At 42.5% G+C, this 22,026-nt stretch overlaps 1 protein-coding gene across 6 annotated transcripts in view; it reads right to left on the bottom strand.

Annotated features, from left to right (window-relative positions):
- LOC116257565 (uncharacterized) overlaps positions 1 to 22,026 on the bottom strand; it is a 127,192-nt gene that overhangs the window by 56,635 nt on the left and 48,531 nt on the right. For all 6 annotated transcript variants that reach the window (XM_050078589.1, XM_050078590.1, XM_050078592.1 and 3 more), the window contains 2 exons: positions 868 to 933; positions 665 to 763 (listed from right to left, as the gene is read on the bottom strand). In XM_050078589.1, the coding sequence (XP_049934546.1) occupies positions 665 to 763; positions 868 to 933 (165 nt within the window). The remainder of the gene's footprint in view (positions 1 to 664; positions 764 to 867; positions 934 to 22,026) is intronic.

Below are 22,026 nucleotides of genomic sequence, written 5' to 3'. Positions count from 1 at the left end.
TGCCCCACATGATCAACATGAGGTTCCACTCACCGTTGAAGTAGCATCCACGAGATCAACTTGAGGATCTGATCACGTCTTCCACATAGGCGTGATCAGGCCTTTCTCCACACAGCACGCCCAAACCCTATTCTCTCACCGTCTCCTTATTGGGTGACAAGAGGGAATAAAGGATGGACGATGACAAGAGGGAGGACAAAATAACTATAAAGAACTCACTTGGCTATTCGCCGGAAAGGTGGTTGCCGGAGAAGATGGTCGCCGGAGAAGAGGGTCACCGGAAAGCACGCCACTCCTTGCTTTGATACCATGTTACAAGAGAGAGAGAGAGAGAGCCGAAAAGCATACTCATTAACGTAACCCTAATCTTTATTAAAAGAGATTAGGGTTGGAGACTTTACAAAAGTAGTCCAACAACAATAAGAAACTATTTAAAGACCTCCTCCCTAACTTTCTAATATTTCAGAAAAACTCTTCTACATCTTTAACATAGGTAATGGACACAACACAAATCTAAGATGCACAGGCTTCCCATAGCATCAACAGGAGAATAAAGATTACAATGAGTACAGCAACCTGTTGCCTAACAACCTCTCTAAAGTTTAATCACATAAATACTTCAAATAATGAAAATACCTAACCTAAGATTAAAAAAAGTGGTTACCTCAATCTCTTCTATCATACCATCTTTTCCATTCACCATTGTCGTGACACGATGTAAACTTTTATTTAGTTGCTGCCAATGTACTTCATCTTCAGTATCCTATATGACAACATTCAAGTGAAAATATTATAACATATACCAGAAACATAGCTTGACAAAGTGTTCCATTTCTTTCAAGAAAAGCAATTGAGGACTGCACAAACCTTTGCACAAAATATATAAATATTAACTGAATTGGTTTGGCCTCTCCTATGAGCTCTGTCTTCAGCCTAGAAAAACAACAAAAATCCAATAGATGCAAAAAGTGACAAGGCAGCAAAAACAAAAAAAATGCAACAGTCCACAATAATCTCTTTTAGACCAAAGAATGCCACTGAAAAAAACCTCTCTCAAATTTCACTTCAATTGCTGATATGGTTGAGGCTGATCACAGAGAATTATGGATATCATTCCTCAGACAAAGCTATAGAATAAAAAATGTAAAACAAAGGCCTTATAACATGACAGTGATTGATTTTTCATTGAAAACAGATGCTCAAAGTGTGATGCTCGACATCTTTCAGGTGGGCCGGGTCGGGTCCAGACCCGGACCCGAACCCATTTAAGTGAGGAGCCCGACGCGAGGGCCCTTCTCCCTCGAATCCCTCACATCTCCCTCTTCTTCCTCTTCGCCTTTTCCTCTGTCTCGACCGTGTGAGAACAGGAGGACGACGAGAGTGCAGCGGCGACGCTTGGGCCAGCGGAGGAAGGGTGACGGTGGCGGCGGCGTTCGGGTAAGCCCTCTCGACCTCTCCCTAACTCTTCCTTCTTCTCCTCCTCCCTCTCCCATTGTTTCTGCCGTCTCCCCTCTCAGCCGCACAGCCTCCTCCTGCGCAACCCTCTCCTTCTTGTTCTGTCGAAATTTGTCCCACTCCCTCACCCACACTCTCTGCTCGAGCACGCTCAGCCCACGCTCACCCCTCTCTGTCAGCACCATCATTCTCTGGCACCTACTCCTCTTTCTCTCGCCACCCCCTGTCCCCTTTCCGCCAACTCTCTTCCACACGGTCCCTCTCCTCTAGTACCCTCTTGCCTCCTCCCTTCTCACGCACTCTCACCCTCACTGCCCATCTTTCCCCTTTGACTGAACCCTCTCTCTCTCCCTCTCTCTCTCTCTCTCTCTCTCTCTCTCTCTCTCGTTTTCAGCCTCCCTCATATCTACCGTAGGCTTTTCTAATGACAGACCCCTCTCTTGAGGTCCCTTTTCGTCGATTTTGACTTTGTTGTGGCTATTTCGTCAAATTGCAGCTTGGGGACGCATCTTTCCCCTCATAGCAGTGAAGTAAATGCGTTGGTGGTGGCGGCATTGAAGGATTTTAGCTGCTTGAGGATCTCTCGAACTCGTGAGGTGGCTGCCGGGAGGACTGCAGCAGCTAAGACTTTGAAATTGGGGTGAGCAAGGCCTAATCGAACCTAGATTGTTGAACATTATCTATTAGAGCATGTATAATTATTAATTGAGCATGCTAGACTTGTGATTTGATGAATTAGAATGCATGCTAACGATGTTACTATTTTGGGAAAAGTTTAGGATTATTTTGAGAAGGACGAGAATCCACGTGTATATCACCTCTTTAGCACGATGGGCTGATTTTCGAAGCGATTAGGAAACATGGTAGAGATTTGATGTGGTTGAGAAGATTTCGAACTATTTTTGGGATCATGTGGTGCATACTATTGTGAATATGTGAATTGTGGCGTTTGTTGGGAAAGAGTACATGAGTTGGGTGTAACTATTAGGAAGTCGCCTCAACTATGAAAGCAAATGAAAAGTGTATTAGTGATTGGGTGAATCGAAAGCTCAAGACATAGATCATTTGGAGACAACCTCTAGGGTTGGGAAGAGACCTTTTGGAGGGCTTTGTGGGTCGACACTTTCTGGAGGCGATGACATGCCTCAATGATTGTATTGTCAGATTTGTATTAATTGGAAAGCGATCCGAATAGAGAACTTATCGTTTGACTGTGTTTGCAGGTACACCGGGCACGTCAAGTAGACCTTGAGCAACACGGTTTGTAGCTCGAGGTGTTTTGAAGTGTTTTGTGAACGCGCGACAGGTATGGCGGCTTTTCAGGCAATTCTCTGCCTGGGGCCAACTTTTGGATGTGTGTTCAGGATCGTTGGATCCTGTGTTTGTGATGTGACTGAATGATTGTAATATGATTGAATGTTTGTGATGTACTGGAATGAAAATGTATATACATGGAAATTGAATGTTTATGCGATAAGTTTTGTTTTAAAAAAAATTACTATGCAATTATGTGCACGCTAGAACTGATAACTGCTTAGGACAGATAAGGTGGGGTATCGAGTCGAATATCTCCTCGACCCCAATCGTGCATTAGAAAGCATCATAGAATGATAATTGCCTAGGACAGCTACGAGCCAATCACGGATCGAGACTACTCTCTGTGGTTTGACTAAGTTATGAAAGATGTGACTGATGTGTGTAATTGTGAATGTTGTGATTTGTTGCATATGCATTGTCGAGGGCAATAATGCAATTGAATGAATTGAAGGGTACTTGTACTCGTATTGTTATGACAACTAGATAAGACTGTTAATGTTATGTGTAGCCCTCGTGTGGAGGCAATTGGAGGTGTGGGTGCACTTGTGAAGTGAACCAATCTCATGAGCTAACCAGTCACTTTGTGAATGATTTGTCATGTGACAAGTTTTGTTTTGGGAAGCTATTAGAAGCTTGTTTTGAAAATTGTTACGCATTTGCATGTGCATGCTAGAATTGATAACTACTTAGGACAGATCAGGTGGGGTATCGAGTCGAGTGTCTCCTCGACCCCTATTGTGCATTAGAGAGCATCATAGAATGATAATTGCATAGGATAGCTACGAGCCATCACGGATCGAGACTACTCTCCGGGATTTGGCTAAGTTTTGAAATATATGATTGATGTGTTTGATAAGATGTGAATTTTTATGAATGTGAATGTGGTGATTTGTTGCATATGTATTGTCGTGGGCAATGATGCAATTGAATGAGATTGGAGGGTAGATATACCCATATTGTTATGACCGCTAGCTAAGACTGTTAATATTATGTGTAGCCCTTTGTGTGGAGGCAATTGGAGGTGTGGGCACACTCGTGAAGTGGACCAACCTCATGAGCTAGCCAGTCATTTTGTTAATGTGCAATTAGAATGATAAAAAAAAAATGAAAGCATAAGAGATGAGAGGTCAATGGATTGTAGTGATGTGTTTGGGAGTTGTCCTGCCTTCGCCACTGGTCTCGCCTATTCAAAGCAATGTTATAAAAGGTGTAGCGTATCGCGTATCGGTCGGGCTGACCTATACGCTGTATCGTAACGTATCGTAAACGTAGCGTAGCGTATCGTAAAATTAATTTTTAAATTTTAAAAAATATTTAAAAATCAGAAAAAAATAGAGAAAAATTATTAAAAATATGAAAAAATAAACAAAAAATCAGAAATCAAGAAAAATATATTCAAATATAAAAAAGATCATCATACATAAGGAACATTCATGTGTGTCAACAACACATTCAAAAATTAGAAATTAGATATTCAAAATAACATAATAAGCATCCATCACAATTTTAAACTTGAAAATTTTATAGAATCTTAAGACTTAGAGTTTTAGGACTTATATTACATCACAATTTTACAAGTTCAAAACATATAGTTATCAACTTATCATCTTTCATGATTTAACGATAATATTTTCCAAATCGATGAATCCTTGGTTATTTTTGATGAAAATGTACAAAATCTTTCCCTCCTACGTCTCTTGGAGTCTTTAAATACAAGAAGAGAGAGAGGGAGGAGTGTTTAAACTTTAAAAAATAAAAAAATTTGTGTTTTAACCCGTATCGTACGATACGGGGGTGTATCGCCCGTATCGTACGATACGGCCCCCGTATCGCACGTATCGTGCGATACGTGTACGATACGGACGCGTATCGTCTTTAAACAGCGTATCGTATAGGTTTTCTTGACCTATACGATACGTATCGTACGATACGCGTCCGTATCGTACGATACGGATAACATTGATTCAAAGTGCAGGCGGTGCAAGGCCCCAGGGTACTGTTGTGTGATGTGCTTGGGCCTTGGAGTGTTGGACTCCCACCTTCCCAACCTGGGTGTCCTAGGGAAGGCTGAGTATCTTTCCTTGGAATTCACACATCCATGGATGAGTGCTCTACCGCTGCAACGGGAATGGATCCATACTGTTATGGGCCACCACGGGGGTTGTCTCTCGGTTGTAGGCCGCCCGCAGTGTGCACATGCCTGTATTTGCACCCATAGGAACTGTCAATTCACTTAAAGTTAATGTAAATGAAAGAATGTGAAAGAAGTGATATGAATGATGCGATATGCCTGAATTGCATGTGACCAATGTTATCACTGGCGTAGCGTATCGCGTATCGGTCGGGCCGACCTATACGCTGTATCGTAACGTATCGCAACGCATCGTAAAATTAATTTTTAAATTTTTAAAAAATATTAAAAAATCATAACAAATTCCAAAGAATCATAAAAATTCCAAAACAAATCCGAAAAAACAAGTAAAAATCAGAAAAAAACAAGAAAAATGTATTTAAAGAAACATTCATCATTCATGTATATGATTATGAAGTATGAAGTATGAACTATGAAGTATGAACTATGAACAACACATTCCAAAATAAGAAATCAGACATTCAAAATAACATAATAAGCAGCTGACGAGAAATGAACGATTCAACGGCAAAAATGAGTTATTTCTTACCTTCTTGGTGTTAGAAACCAAAAAACTCTCTTTCTCCAAGCTTCCCACCGTCCCGAGACTCCCCACAACAAGAAATAAAGCTTCTTCACCGGCAAATCTTGATGCAAATGGAGAAAATCTCTCCCTCCCACGTCTCTTGCAGTGTTTAGAAACAATAGAAGAGAGAGAGAGGAGCATAGGTTTAAAAAAAAGACGCAAAAAAGGGGCTGTCGTGCCCCTTTTTCATTTTAACCCCGTATCGTACGATACAGGGGTATATCGCTCGTATTGTGCGATACGGATGGTATCGTTTTTGTTGATACGGACGATACGTATCGTATGATATGCGTCCGTAGCGTACGATACGTATAACATTGCATGTGATTATTGAATGTGATATTGTGGCCTTTGCATGTTGTGGTATATGTGAGGGGCTTCTTGACAAGTTATGTGATTGTGTGTCCTACTACAACATGATAGTAAATTGTTTCGTAGTTGTAGAAACACACACCAAGATGGAGAGAAAGAGAAGGAACACACAATATACGTGGAAAACCTCAAAGAGAGGTGAAAAACCACGGAGAAGCTCTAACCTAGGTGCACAACCGCAACCCTAGGAGAGAGAAAATCTTATATCACTTAATCAACAATTACACTATAAGTGAGATTAAATAAGAGGGAAAAACGCCTAGGGTACCGAGCCACTCTCGGTACCCGTGCCCATGGGACCGGGTCTGGATCCAGACCCGGTTCCCTACACATGATATGTTAACACTCCCCCTCAAGCTTGGCATACATGTCAAACATGCCTAGCTTGCTTACATTTTTCTCGAATTGAGATGTACATAAGGCTTTGGTTAGAACATCTGCAATTTGATCTTCAGACTTCATATAAGGTAGGATCAACTCCTTTGAATCTATGCGTTCCCGTATGAAGTGGCGATCAATCTCCACATGTTTAGTTCTGTCATGCAAAACGGGATTATTCGCAAGATTAATTGCAGACTTGTTGTCGCAGTACATCCTCATCTTCTCTTCTGTTTCAACACCAATATCTGCTAGGAGAATCTTTAACCATAACATTTCTGTAACTCCCATAGCCACAGCCCTGTATTCAGCCTCAGCACTGGATCTAGAGCAAACTTCCTGCCTCTTACTTCTCCATACAACCAGGTTACCTCCCAGAAAGATGCAGTACCCTGTGGTAGACCTCCTAGTATCAGTACATCCGGCCCAATCTGCGTCAGAGTATCCTTCAATATTAAGTTGGTCTTGCTGAGTATAGAGTAATCCTTTTCCTGGGTTATTCTTTAGGTACCCCAACACTCTTTCTGCACTCTTCCAGTGACACTCAGTAGGAGCATGCATAAACTGACTCAACACATTCACAGCATAAGTAATATCAGGGCGAGTAAGAGTAAGATAGATGAGCTTACCAACCAGCCTCTGATACCGCCCTTTTCCTTCTTCATCTAGGATGTTGCCAGTTTTGATGCTTATCTTTGTACCAGACTCCATTGGAGTTTGAAAGGGTCTGCATCCAAGTTTGCCTGTCTCCTTTAGAAGATCCAGAGTGTATTTCCTTTGGCTCATAACCAGCCCTGTCTCTGACCGAGCAATCTCTATCCCCAGAAAGTACCTTAGTTTACCCAAATCTTTAAGATCAAATTCAGCAGCTAACCTCTCCTTCATCTTCTTTTTCTCTTCTTCATCGTCACCTGTGACTATCATATCATCAACATACACAAGAAGAAGACTCACCAGGCCATCTCTCTGCTTAATGAATAGGGTGTGATCACCATTTCCCTGTTTGTATCCATTTGTCTTCATCACTATCCTCAGTCTTTCAAACCATGCTCTAGGAGACTGCTTTAATCCATACAAGGCTTTCTTAAGATGACAGCATTTTCCGCTTTGAACATATCCAGGAGGCATACTCATATAGACCTCTTCTTCTAGATTGCCATTCAAGAATGCGTTCTTAACATCAAGTTGATCCATGCTCCACCCCTTTTTCACGGCAAGTGCTAATATGACCCTCACAGTTTTCAGTTTGGCAACAGGGGCAAAGGTTTCAAGATAATCAATACCATATTTCTGGCTAAACCCCTTTGCAACAAGCCGAGCCTTATACCTTTCCACAGTACCATCTGGTTTGTACTTCACATTGAACACCCACTTTGAACCAACTAAATGAGTCCCTTTGGGAATATCCACAACTTCCCAAGTGTCATTCTTTGCCAAAGCATTCATCTCCTCTGTCATGGCCTGTAGCCATTTAGGATCCTCTCTAGCATCTTCCACACACCTGGGAATAACAGACTTAGACAAGGATGTTATAAAGCATTTGTAATCCTTACTCAATTTCGCATAAGAGACAAATCTCTGAATAGGATGAGAAGTGCAAGACCTGGTGCCCTTGCGCAGGGCTATAGGAAGCTCTTCATTGATTAGACTTGGGTCATCCGGGGAGCTCACAGGATTGGGATTGGTTACATCAACATTTTCAATCACATCTGTCTTCTTCCTTCTGTACACCTGGCCAAACAAATGATCACGGGCTGTAGGCTGATTATCATCAAGACCCTCATCCATGTGACGGTCTCTATCATCTCTGACTGTGTCTGCCACACTTTCACTGGCTTTGTAATCCAAGAAATCTGTAAACTGAATCAACTGATTTGAGGAATACTCTTCACTACTGTGTCCTAGATACTCCCCCTGAAGAGGATTCACATGAAAGTATGCCTCATGTTCATGGAAGGTGACGTCCCGGGAAACATAGACTTTAGAGGTGGTAGGATCAACACATTTGTATCCCTTCTGAGTGGAGGAATACCCCAGGAAGACAGCCTTGACAGACCGAGGATCAAGTTTCTTGAGGGTGGGACTATGGTCATGAACAAAACAGACACACCCGAACACCCGAGGAGTAAGAGGCCAGGGATTCTGAGAAGGCCAAAGCATAGAGTACGGGGAATGGCCCTGCAACACACGGGTAGGCATACGGTTGATAAGGTGGGCACTAGTGAGAAGCGCATCACCCCAGTAGCGCTTGGGAACCTGTCGATGGAACAGAAGAGCCCGGGTAACATCAAGCAAATGGCGATTCTTTCGTTCAGCCACGCCATTTTGGGGAGGTGTGTAACTACATGACGTTTCATGGACAATACCCTTGCTCTTCAAGAAATCATCTAGGGATTGAGAGACATACTCTCGAGCATTATCGGTGCGAAAAGCTTGGACAGACGTCTGAAACTGAGTCTCAACAAAGGCCACAAAATTTTTGACAATAACGGGAACTTCACTACGTTCTTTCAACAGATACACGAACGTACAACGGGAGTAATCATCAATAAGGGTCATAAAGTAATGAAAACCACGACAAGTGGGTACTCCCGAAGGACCCCAAACATCAGAATGAACCAAAGCAAATGGACGAGTGGTTTTATTGAATGAAATAGGGTACGAGGCCCTAACATGTTTAGCTAACTGACACACTTCACAGGTGAAGGAGTCCATGGAAACAGAATGAAACAAACTAGGAAACAACTTCTTAATCAATGGAAACGGAAGATGACCAAGCCGCTCGTGCCATCGCATAATAGTAGATCTGTCTTCCATGCCTGACAACTGTCCACTAGTGGCTGAAATAAGAGCGGACGCAACCTGCACAGGCAGTCTGTAGAGTCCATCAATAGCCGAACCAATCCCAATCTTCTGCCCCGTCACCAAGTCCTGCAGAAAACACCGATCAGCAGAAAAGATCAGATTACAGTTGAGCTCTTTAGTAATACTGCTGACAGATAACAAATTCACAGGAATATTGGGAACATGAAGAGCATTATGAAGACAGTATTTATTTAACAAGGACAAACTCCCTTTTCCAGCCACAGAGATAGAAGAACCATCAGCCATAGATACACGTTGCTGCCCCGAAGACAATTTGTATTCTTGGAACATCTTAGGGTCCCCTGTCATATGATGCGTAGCACCACTGTCAACAATCCAATCACCATGTGAGGAATTACCTTGGTCACTAGTGGCCACGAGAGCTTGGGCTAACTTAGCCCCCTCAGACGTGGAAGTATCCTCCTGAGTAGTAGACAGCCGGCTGATATACGCTTGCAGTTCTTTGATTTGATCGGAGGAAAGCTTAGATTTGGCAACATTTGAAGGACTACTCTGACTAGGCTCAGGCACAGAAGGACTCCGGCGGCTAGAAGGAGGACGACCCCGGACAAGCCGCCTCTCAGGATGAAGATCCCAACAAAAATCAACAGAATGTCCTGATTTGTTGCAATGGCTACACCGCCGAACAGGACGCTGTCCAATCCCAGAAGCACGACTAACAAAGGCTGAAGGAGAACTCCCCTGACTGGTGTCAATATGCATCACCTGTCGACGCTGTTCCTCAGATTCCACACGGGCATACACCTCTTCAATTCCGGGGACCTCGTCACAATTGAGAATTTGGCTCCTAATGGATTCAAATTCATCGCGTAAGCCTCCGAGGAAAAGAAACGTCTGATCCATCCACTCTTTGTCCCAGTACAAGGCATGATCAGACCCACAGTGCCAGTCATCATTCACATGGTAGTCAAGTTCCTCCCACTTAGTCTTTAGGGCTGCAAAGAAAGCGGCTACAGACAAGTCACCCTGTTTAAGAGAGTATATGCTACGTTTGATTTGGTACGTACGCAATACTCTCTTCTTACGGCCATACATCCGTGCAAGCACAGTCCACATGTCGTAGGCAGTCGATTTACGCAAGATCAAAGGCTGAATATCTGCAGAAACAGAACTAATAATTCATACTTTAACCTGACTATCTTTCAACGTCCAAGTAGCCCATCGCGGATCGGTTTTTGAAGGTGCAGGCTTCTCCCCAGTGATGTAGGGCAGGCGACCACGACTGGTTATCCCAATTTCTAGGGCAGCCGACCAAGAGAGATAGTTATCCTTGTTCAGCCGGATGGAGGTGACTTGAACAGGCAAGATCTCGCTCTTGGTATTGCTGCCCGAGTCTAGGGCATCACCGATCTTGAGGGACATCTCCTCGGCCATCACAATCACCAAGGAGAAAGAATACCCAGCACCAGAGACGACAAACAAGAGGCAGCGGCGCTGGACGGCGGCGGTGCGGGAGAGGGCGACGGCGGTGGGCAGCGGTGGCGCGGGACGGCGGCGGCGCTGAAGTGGGCGACGGCGGCGCTGAAGTGGGCGACGGCGGCGCTGGACAGCGGCAACGCAGCAGAGAACAACCGCGCTGGACGATGGCGGCGCAGCTGGCAGCGCTGGACGGCGGCGGCGCAGCAGCGGCAGAGGAAAAAAAACGGCGGAAACACGACTATCACACCAACGATCTCTCACGCGTTGGCTCTGATACCATGTAGAAACACACACCAAGATGGAGAGAAAGAGAAGGAACACACAATATACGTGGAAAACCTCAAAGAGAGGTGAAAAACCACGGAGAAGCTCTAACCTAGGTGCACAACCGCAACCCTAGGAGAGAGAAAATCTTATATCACTTAATCAACAATTACACTATAAGTGAGATTAAATAAGAGGGAAAAACGCCTAGGGTACCGAGCCACTCTCGGTACCCGTGCCCATGGGACCGGGTCTGGATCCAGACCCGGTTCCCTACACATGATATGTTAATAGTAGTTAAAGTAAATGAGAAGAATATGACTATAAATATGAATGAAGTGTATGTGAATGTAGTGAATATGCATGAAGTTAATGTGATAATGAATTATGCTTAGTTTGGCATTAAGTGGCCTTTACTTAATGTGGTGTGAATGAAGTGAATGACAATGATAGGTTTATGCATGAGTTGCATGTGATTTGTGAATGTGCTATGGTGGCCATCAAGTGGCCTTTACATGTCGTGCTATATGTGAGAGGCTTTCATGTCAAGTCATGGAAAAGTATGCCTCATCACGACATGATAGTGATTGTTTTCGAAATTGTTATATCCCACATTTGAGCCCTCACTGTAGAGGGTTAGAGAGTTTCCTGGATTGTTGTCATATTGCGAACGCTAAGCCTTCAGTTGTTTCCTTTTTCAGGTTTTGGCAGACCCGGAACAGCAGGTTGATCAGATGGCTTCACTCACATCCTATTGGAGAGGTTTTGGGTCTTTGTAGTGTCGGCGCGTCTTGTTTTTGTTATATTGATGTGTTTTTTTTTGTTAGGCATTAATTACACGGTTTGGGGCATTTTTGTCATACACAGATGTGATTTTGTATGAACTGAAATTGTTATATAAATGAAAGTTTGTCTCATTGTTTCAAATGGCATACCTCCCTTCTTTTTGAATTGTTGTATCGTCGCACCTCAATGTTTTATGTTTAGAAAAAGAATTTGTTTGAGGGTCACAAGGTTAGGGTGTGACACAAAGTGTAGACTATCCAGCGTCAAATGTCTATTATTGAATAAAACAATAAACAGGAGCACACCAGATTCACGTTGGTTACTAATTTCCAACAAATTATGCCATATTGCATGCATAGAGTCACACATTTATTTGTTGGAGTAGCGTTGAGTTGGAATCCATCCAATCTTGCATCTTTGTCTGCGTAGGTTTTGTCAACCTGCAAATCCAACTTTCAAAATTCGATAGTTGGCCACGTTGAGTACAGTCAACCACATGTATGCGATATTGCATGGATACAATCACATATTTATTTGTTGGAGTAGCATTGAGTTGGAATCTATCCAATCTTGCATCTTTGCCTGCGCAGGTTTTGTCGACCTCCAAATCCAACTTTCTAAATCCAATTGTTGCCTATGTTGGGTCCAGTCAACCTCATGCACCTGAGCATGTCCACCAGGTGGATGCACATCATATTCATTTTAGATGCAACTAGGGTGCAGGAAAATATCATGGGAACAAATCAAATCAAATTTATTCAGACATTCTCTAAAATGGATTCCTTTCTATTTTCAAAACGTGAACATAAAGGAATTATCTTAAAATCAAAAGAAGAAGCAGATATTGACCCTGCACTCACACATCTGCATAAGATTGTCACATTCAAATTCTTGGGAGCTCAGCTTTCACGTCCTTCTCTTAGCAGGCACATCTTGCCTTTTTTTCTTTTCTTCTCTCTTGTTTTTCTTTGCATTTGATTTTTCCGTGTTTTTGTCATTCATTCTTTCAGACAACCACTCACCTTTGAGGAAAATACTTCACTACCCCAAAGGCTACCACATAGACCTTATAAGAAATAAATTAGCAATGTTTCAGTAAATTCTTCTGAGCACTAAAGAGAGAATAGGGTATTCGTATGCCTTCAGTCTACTTCCCTATTGCCACCCATAAACAATTGTTATGTCATTCTTGCACCACAATAAAAAATCGTAAATCCTCACATTTTAATGGGTAATTATTGAATGCACACACAAGCAGGCCCACACACAATTACTCAATGTGCTTACATTTAGGGCACCTTTAATCTAATTCCTCTTCATTGACCAACAACAGTTACTGCTCTATTTTGCACCATTATTAATAAATGCAATTCTTCTAATTCAATTGGCAGCTGTAGAATGTAAAATAGCTAGATGTACAACTACATAATTGTAGCGCCCGTTATATTGTTGGCAAGTCAGGTCGGATCGGGACCCAGACCCGGACCCGTAGCTTACCCGCGTAAGAGCCCGACGAGGGCTGTTCTCCCTCGTCCTCCTCTCGCTCTCCCCCTTACGTTGCCTCTCTTGCTGCTAGGGAGCTCCACGTAGAGAAGAAGAAGAAGACTGAGGAGGTGCCGGCGGCGGCGGTGACGACGGCGACTGAGGCGGCGGCACTTGGGTATACTCTTTTTCTCTCTCTCGTGCTTTGTTTTCTTTTCTCCGCCACTCTCATGCTCCCTTGCCCTCTCTGCCGCACGTTTTCTCTTCCTCTCTCTCGCCACTCTCTTTCCCCTTTCCGCTAGTTCCCTCCCGCACGGTCCCTCTCCTCACTCACCCTCACTCTCCCACCGGCTCTCTCTCTTCTCTCACGTCCTCTCCCCCTCACTGCCCTTCTTCCCCATTTCTGTCTGAACCCTCCTTCTCTCGCTCTCTCTTATGTCCACCCCTTCCTGTCAGCGCCTCCCCTTGCCTACACACTCCTTACGTGAGCTCTCTCCCCATTTTTTCTATTTGTTTTTCCCCTTTTTCCCCAACCGAGCACTCCTTCTCATGGATTTCATCACTGTTTGTTAGGATTCCAGTTTGGGGAACGTGTTCTTCCCCTCGTATCAGCGTTTAGGTGGTGTTGGTGGTGGCGGCTTGGCACAATTTCTGCCATTTGGGGACCAATTGTACGCTTGAGGTGGCTGTCGGAGGCGTCACAGCAGTTTGGACACTTAGATTGGGGTGAGCAAGGCCTATTTGAGCTTAGATTATTGAATATTATCTATGAGAGCATGTATAATTATTGTTTGAGCTTGTTAGAGTTTAGAATTGATGATTTGGGATGCATGTTAACGATTTTGTTTTTGGGGAAGTTTAGGATTATGATGGAGAAGTGTTGATTCATGCCTATAATGATCATTTAAGTATGATGAGTTGATTTTCGAAGCATTAGGGAAGCATGGTAGAGATTGTGTTGTTGTGGGGAAGATTTAAAACCATCTGAGAGAGCACGTGGCACACGTTTTTTGTGAATGGGTGCATCTTGGAGTTAAATAGGGAAAGCATACGTAAGTTGGGTGTGACTATGGGGTTGACGCCCAGACTACAGAAAGCAAATGAGAAACGTGTTGTGAGGGACTGGGCGAAGCATTGAGTTTTGACATCTGTTGGCACGGCAAGAAGTTGGGAAGTGACCTATTGGAGAGTTTGTAGGTCGACACTACCCGTCGACACCCTCTTGAGGCGATGACACGTGCCTCAATCATGTTGTTTTGTATTTGTTTGAATTGTTTGGGTATCTAGTAGGAATCTTATATTTTGTTTATGTCTGCAGGAACACCAGGCACGTCCCGTCGACCTTGAGCTACCGGATTCGAAGCTTGACGCATTTTGAAGAGTTTGTGAGCGCGCCACAGGTATGGTAGCATTCCAGGCAAATCCCTGCCTGGGGCAAATGTATGAATGTGTGTTCCTAGGGTCGTGGGATCCTAGGATTGTGATGCAATTGATTGATTGTTTAGTGAATGAATGTGTATATGCATGCAAATGTTTTGATATATGATATGAATTGTTTTGGAAAGACTATGAGAAGGTTGGTTTGAAAATGTTACGCATTTGCATGTGCATGCTAGAATTGATAACTGTTTAGGACAGATGAGGCGGGGTATCGAGTCGAGTGTCTCCTCGACCCCAATTGTGTATTAGAAAGCATTCTAGAATGATAATTGCATAAGACAGCTACGAGCCAATCATAGATTGAGACTACTCTCTGTGGCTTGGTTAAGTTAAGTTTTTGAAGATGTGATTGACATGATGAATGATGTGAATGTTTCGTTTTGTTGCATACACATTGCTGCGGGTAATGATGCAAATAATGGAATTGGAGGGTAGTTGTACCCGTATTGTATGACGGCTAACTATGACTGTTATTGTTATGTGTAGACCTCGTGTGGAGGCAATTGGAGGTGTAGGTGCACTCGTGAAGTGCACCAACCTCATGAGCTAGCCAGTCAGTTGTGAATGTGTTAATCTAATGATAAGAATGAATGAATAAGAGATGAGAGGCCAGTGGGATGTGGCTATGTGTTTGGGAGACGTCCCGCTTTTGCCACTGGTCTCGCCTGTTCGGAGCGCAGGCGGTGCAAGGCCCAGGGTTCTGTTGTTTGTTGTGCTTGGAACGTTGGGCTCCCGCCTTCCCAACCTGGGTGTCCTAGGGAAGGCTGAGTATCTCTCATTGGACTTCACACATCCATGGACGAGTGCTCTACCGCTGCAACGGATGAAATGGATCCATATTGTTCTGGGCCACCACGGGGGTTGTCTCTCGGCTGTGGGCCGCCCACGGTGTGCACGTGCCTGTGTTGCACCCACAGAAACTGTTAATATACTGAAGTTAATGAAAATGTATTGTATATGATTGATTGTACGTGATTGAGATGCATGTGATCATTGTGCTTACAAATGCAAGTGAAATGTTTAAGCATGCCTTGCATGTGATTTGAAAGTTAGTTACTGTGGCCATTGAGTGGCTTTTACGTGTCGTGCCCTGATACGACATGATGATAGATGATCTTGATGTTTGTTCTTTTATTTGAGCCCTACCTAAGAGGGTTTAGTATTGTCCTGGCTTGTTGCCATACTCCGAAGGCTAAGCCTTCAGTTGTTTTCTTTTTGAGGTTTGGTGGATCAGGGGCAGCAGGTTGAGCAGATGGCTTCACTCACGTCCTACTGGGGAGGTTTTGGGATGTGTCTTTTGTAGTGTCGGCGCGTCTTATTTTGGTTTTGTTGATGTCTTGTTTTTGTTAGGCATTAATTATACAGTTTGGGGCATTTTTGTCATATATAGATGTGATTTTGTATGAATTGAAATGATTACATAAATGAAAGTTCGCCCCATTGTTTTGAATGGCATGGCTCCTTCATTTTTGGATTGTTGAGTAGTCGCAGCTCGATGCTTTATGTTTAGAAAAAAAAATGTTTGAGTGTCAAAAGGTCGGGCCGGGTGTGACAATAATACACATATATGCAGAGACATACGTATAAATATAAATATAGATGTGTATGGGCAAGTCGATTTTCTCATCCATTTTTACCTTCTTGTCTAGGAGTCAAGCCTGCCAACATGCTGTTTTCTACTTTTGCAACTCCAACTTTTACAAGAGGTTTCTACAGACACATATATGAATATAGATAGCAACCAAGAGAGAAATTGGGATAAAACTTGAGAAGGGAGAGAGAAAGTGACGCAGGAGAAAAGAAGAGCAGCAAATGCACAACATCAGTAAAGAAGAAGAGGGGGAGGAGGAGGACGATGACGATGACGAGCAAGGAGAAGAAGGAGAGGAAGAAGGCTGCATAGACACCAGGTGAGGAGGAAAAGGAAACAAAGAAGAAAAAAAAAGGTTTAGAGATGCAGAAAACAACGTCTCTCTTGGCGGTAGAAAGAACCAGCCGGAGGCTGGTTGGGCACAAAAGAGAGAGAGAGAGAGACAACAGAGAGAAAAAAAGGAGAAAGTGCTGCCATAGCAGCAAGGTAGAAGATGAATGAGAAGGAAACATGACACAGAGAAAGAAGAAGAAGAGAGGAAGAAGAGAGAGAAAAAGTTATATTATATATTATAGAAAGTAGAAAAACAGCAAGAAGGCAATCTTAACATGGAAAACCCTCGACTCGAGGGATAAAAAAACCACGATGGAGAAGATCCGATGCTCACTAGCAGCCGGGTTCACTCTCTCTCAATATTTTCATTCACACTTTGAAATTAGGGTTACAATGGCTTAAATGGAACCCAACAGAACAACAGATCGGATCGGGTCCAAACCCAAACTCCAACTTAGACCCAAATAACAAAACACGTCAACACTCCCCCTCAAGTTGGGCATACAGATCAAAAATGCCCAACTTGGATACATTTCTCTCAGATGAAGTTGATAACAAGAACTTGGTCAGAACATCAGTTGTCTGGTCTTCGGACTTCATGTATGGTAGAACAAATTCTTTAGCATCAATTCTCTGTCGAATCCGTCGTATAGTACCGGATTGTTGGCCAAGTTGATCGCTGATTTGTTATTGCAATACATCTTCATTAGTCCCTTGGTTTTTATTCCAATGTCAGCCAATAATATTTCCAGCCACAACAACTCAGAAACACCCATGGCCACAACTCTATATTCAGCCTCAGCACTAGAACGAGAGCAAACGTCTTGTCTCTTACTCCTCCACACTACTAGATTCCCTCCCCAGTAGATATAGTAGCTTGAGGTGGACCTCCTAGTATCAACATAGTCTACCCAGTCAGCATCTGAATAAGCTTCAATCTCGAGTGAATCTTGCTTAACATACAGGAGACCCTAAACAGGATTCCTCTTCAAGTAACATACAATCTTGTCGACAGCCTTCAAGTGAGCATCCGTGGGAGCATGGATGAACTGACTCATCATATTCACGGCAAAGGAAATATCAAGTCTGATGAGAGCAAGATAAATCAACTTCCCAATAAGACGTTGATATCTTTCCTTGGCATCTCCACAGAGAGACTCCCCATCTCTAAGACTAAGCTTGTGTCCACCATCTAGAGGAGTCGAAACAGTTCTACACCCCAGTATTCCAGTCTCCTTTAATAAATCTATAGTGTACTTCCATTGATTTAACACAAGGCTAGCACCTGACCTAGCAATTTCAATGCCAAGGAAATATTTTAACTTACCAAGGTCTTTGAGATCGAACTCAATAGCCACCAGTTCCTTTAACTTTGTTATTTCATCTTCATCGTCACCTATGACAATTATATCATCAATATATAATTTATGCTCCCTTCTCTTCACAAAAAGAGTATAATCTTCATTTCCTTCAAAGTCTATGTTGAGTTTACTCTCTCTTTTGTTTATGTTAAGGATGTTCGAACCAAGAAGACATTCGCTGAGGGTGTTCGCAAAGGAGACATGTACATCATTGAAAAAGCTCCAAAAGTGTCCAAGTCTTGGGTTTCAGATTGATCATTTCCCAGTCATAGTGAAGTCAATATCACAGAGTATGATATGCCATCTCTTTGGCACGGTCATTTAGCACATTGTAGTAGGTCTTTCATTCAAAGTCTTGTTGCAGACAAACTATTACAAAAGTCCAGTCCAAGTCCTGTCAGTGAGTCTAGCATGTGCTCAAGTTGTCATATTTGTAAGAGTCATGCTCTCCCTTTTCAATCAATAAATAAGTGAGCTTCGAAGTTATTTGACACCATTTATTCTGATGTTTGGGGGCCTGCTCCTATTTCTTCCTCTTCTGGGAGTAAATATTATGTTGTTTTCATTGATTCTTATTCTCATTACACTTGGATCCACTTCATGAAATGTAAATCAGAAGTTTTCCGCTTGTTCACCCAATTCCACGCCTTGGTCCAAAACAAATACTCTAGTAATATCCTGCATTTCCAATATGATGGTGGTGGTGAGTTCATTTCAAATGAATATACTGAGTACTTACTAAATCATGGGATCACTAGACAGATTTCATGTACACACACCACAACAGAATGGTATTGCTGAAAGAAAACATAGGCACATAGTTGAAAGTGCTCTCAGTATGATGCATAACATTGATGTGCCCATGACTTTATGGACTGAAGTCTTTCATACTGTTGTTCATGTTATTAATCGACTGCCACTATCCATGCTTAAAGGAAAATCTCCATTCCTTATTTTACATCAAGAACAACCAAATTATGATGAGCTACGTGTTTTTGGATGCATCTATTATGTTCATGTTGATGTTTCTTTGAGAAATAAGTTTCAAGATCGAATTGTCATGTGTAGATTTGTGGGTTATGCAGAAAATTATAAAAGTTAACGTTGCTACAATCCAAAAACTGGACGTGTGCATATTTCACGACATGTTGTTTTTGATGAGCTCAGGTTGAAGGATTTAAAGGAGCCACATGCAACACTTAATGTTAGAAATGATGTATATGACTCATGGCTCAATGCTGAAATATTAGACCAAAGAGCTGATACACACCACGCACAAAGTGACGGAACTATTGATGAGCTCGAGACAGCAACAAACACTCAGATGGACAGCATACCTTCATCTACTTAGACCAACAACATGAGCATGACTTCACCTAATCAGTTTTCAGGAGTGGTGTATAATCGACGATCAGTTCCAGCTGGTCCAGAAACTGCCACTACTTGTCCACGTAGATCAGAACGTGTGCGGCACCCTATTGATAGATGGGTAAGCTATGGTAATTTCTAATTGGAATTTCAGCTCTTCATGACAGAATTGTACAAAAAGGTGGAGCCAAAATGCTATGAGCAAGTGTGCAAAAGCAAACATTGGATTGAGGCCATGAATGAAGAAATGGCTGCCTTAAATAAATGTCAAACATGGGAGATTGTTCCTCGTCCAGATGGTAAGAATGTAGTGGGCTCAAAATGTGTTTACAAACTCAAGTATAAACCTGATGGAAGCATTGATAGATATAAGGCTCGACTCGTGGCTAGAGGCTTCACTCAGCAGTACGGGGAAGATTATGATGAGACTTTCAGTCTAGTCATCAAGATGGGAACGATCCGAGTTATCATCTCTCTTGTCATCTCATATGGTTGGAATTTATATCAGTTGGATGTTAAAAATGTTTTTCTTCATGGCTTTCTAAAGGAAGAAGTTTATATGGAACAACCTCCAGGATATGTTTCCAATGATCCAACCAAATGGGTGTGCAAATTACAAAAATCACTGTATGGGCTTAAGCAAGCATCTCGTTCATGGTTCGATAGATTTTCCCTCCATATAGAATAGGCTGGTTTCCTCAGAAGTTCACTTGATCATTCCTTATTCATCTATCAATCAGGTAAAGTTACCACTTGGCTACTTATATATGTAGATGACATAGTTCTTACTGGAAACTCTTCATGTCATATATCCCATGTTAAGGAGGTATTGCAACAAAAATTCAAGATGAAGAATCTCAGCGAACTACGGTATTTCTTGGGTGTTGAGCTTGATAGAAAAGGTGGCACATTAACTCTTACACAGCATAAATACACTCTTGATATTTTGGATAAGGCAGGTATGATAAGTTGCAATTCCATAAATACACATAGTGTTCTCAACACAAAATTAAATGCATCTGATGGGAGTGATGCCTACCCAAATCCTAGTTTCTATCGGAGCATAGTTGGCATGTTGCAATATCTCACTTTTACACACCCAGAAATAGTATATGTTGTGAATCAAGTCTCTCAGTTTATGCATGCACCCAAAGAAGGGCATATGGATGCTACCAAACGTATTTTGTGTTATCTTAAGGCTACTCTTGGAGACGGACTAATCTACACAAGACAGTCAACTGTTTTGCATGGCCATAACATTTCCACTTATACTGATGCAGATTGGGCAGGTGATCCAGACAATAGACGATCAGTTTCCGGTTATTATCTCTTCCTTGATTCCAATCTTATTTGTTGGAGTAGCAGAAAACAGCGTGCAGTTGCCAGATCTAGCACTGAGGCAGAATATAGGGCAATGGCTGCAGGCACCACTGAAGCTTCATGGTTACATCATCTGCTTGGGGAACTTTCTCTTCCCATTGCTCAGTCATCTCTATTTTGTGACAACCAAAGCGCGATCAAGATTGCCTTCAATCTTGTTCTACATAATCGCACTAAGCATATAGAGATTGATCAACACTTCATTCGTCAAAAGGTTGCAGAAGACGAGATTGTTCTCACTTATATATCCACGTCTGAACAAGTGGCTGATCTTTTTACCAAGGGACTCACAGGGCACCATTTTTGGGAGTTGAAGAACAAGTTGTGCATGATCAAACCTCATGCACAACTTGAGGGGGGCTGTTAAGTTTGTACATATGGACCGGGTCACCCAAACCCAACCCATTTGATCCACACACCCAACACATCATGGGCGGTGGCATACTTGTAAATCTTATTGTTATTTTGTCTTTTTTATGATGTACCCTAAATCGTGATTAGTATATAATGATAACAAGTGGCAGACGTCATTTGTTGCTGCTCTCTTTCATCTCTCTCTTGCTTGGATGTGCAGCCCACTTCTCTCTTCCTCCTCTTGCATCTAAGTTCATTTGGTGGTTTGGTATTAGATATCAAAAACTTACAGGAACAGTGGACGGGACATGGAAGCCAAGCAGGTGACGCTGTGCAGCACAGGCGGACGACGAAGGCTTCCACGGCAAGCAGGTTTCGACGGCGGGCACTGACGCAGAGAGGAGCGGCAGTGGTGTAGTGGCATAGGAGAGTCGGTCCACTGCAATGCGAAAAGACGGCGAACTACCATTGGAACTTCACGACAGAGCTCCACGATGCTTCACCGGAACTTCACAGCAGAACCTCAACCGTCTTAACGATATAGTTTGCTACGTATGTGAAAAAAAAAGAAAGAAAAAAAGAGACAAAGAGAGAGACACGGAAACTAGAGAGAAGGAGAAAAAGAAAAGAAAAACGAAAAAGAAAGAGGCAGCAGCAATACTGCAATTGGAAAGAGAGAGACAGTGGCAGGCGTGGCAGTGATGGGGCAACTGGTGGTTGTCATTAACAGTGGACAAGTTTGGAATTTTGCCTGGGATTAAGTGCATACCACAGGTATCATGGCTTCCTGAAACAATACTTGCCTGATTTTGACATTAGCAGATCAAATGTACAGCATGAATTAATTAAAATGTGATTTTAAAGAATTTTATCGTTCATGTATAATGATTTATATTGAATTTACATGTTTGATTGGAATGAATATGATTATGCATATGCACACCAAATCATATCTGCTAAGACAGCTGCTGGTGTGTCTACGAGTTGAGATTGACTCAAACACAACTTTTGCATTAGAAAATATTATTGAGTTATAACTGTATAGGACAGCTATCTGTCGATCGTGGATAGAGAATACTCTCTATGGTTGGGATGAAATGAGCATGGCTTAAAAATTGAAACC

The sequence above is a fragment of the Nymphaea colorata genome, chromosome 7 (genome assembly GCF_008831285.2).
Source record: "Nymphaea colorata isolate Beijing-Zhang1983 chromosome 7, ASM883128v2, whole genome shotgun sequence".
Lineage (NCBI taxonomy): Eukaryota > Viridiplantae > Streptophyta > Magnoliopsida > Nymphaeales > Nymphaeaceae > Nymphaea > Nymphaea colorata.
This window is presented reverse-complemented; position numbering and strand designations above follow the sequence as displayed.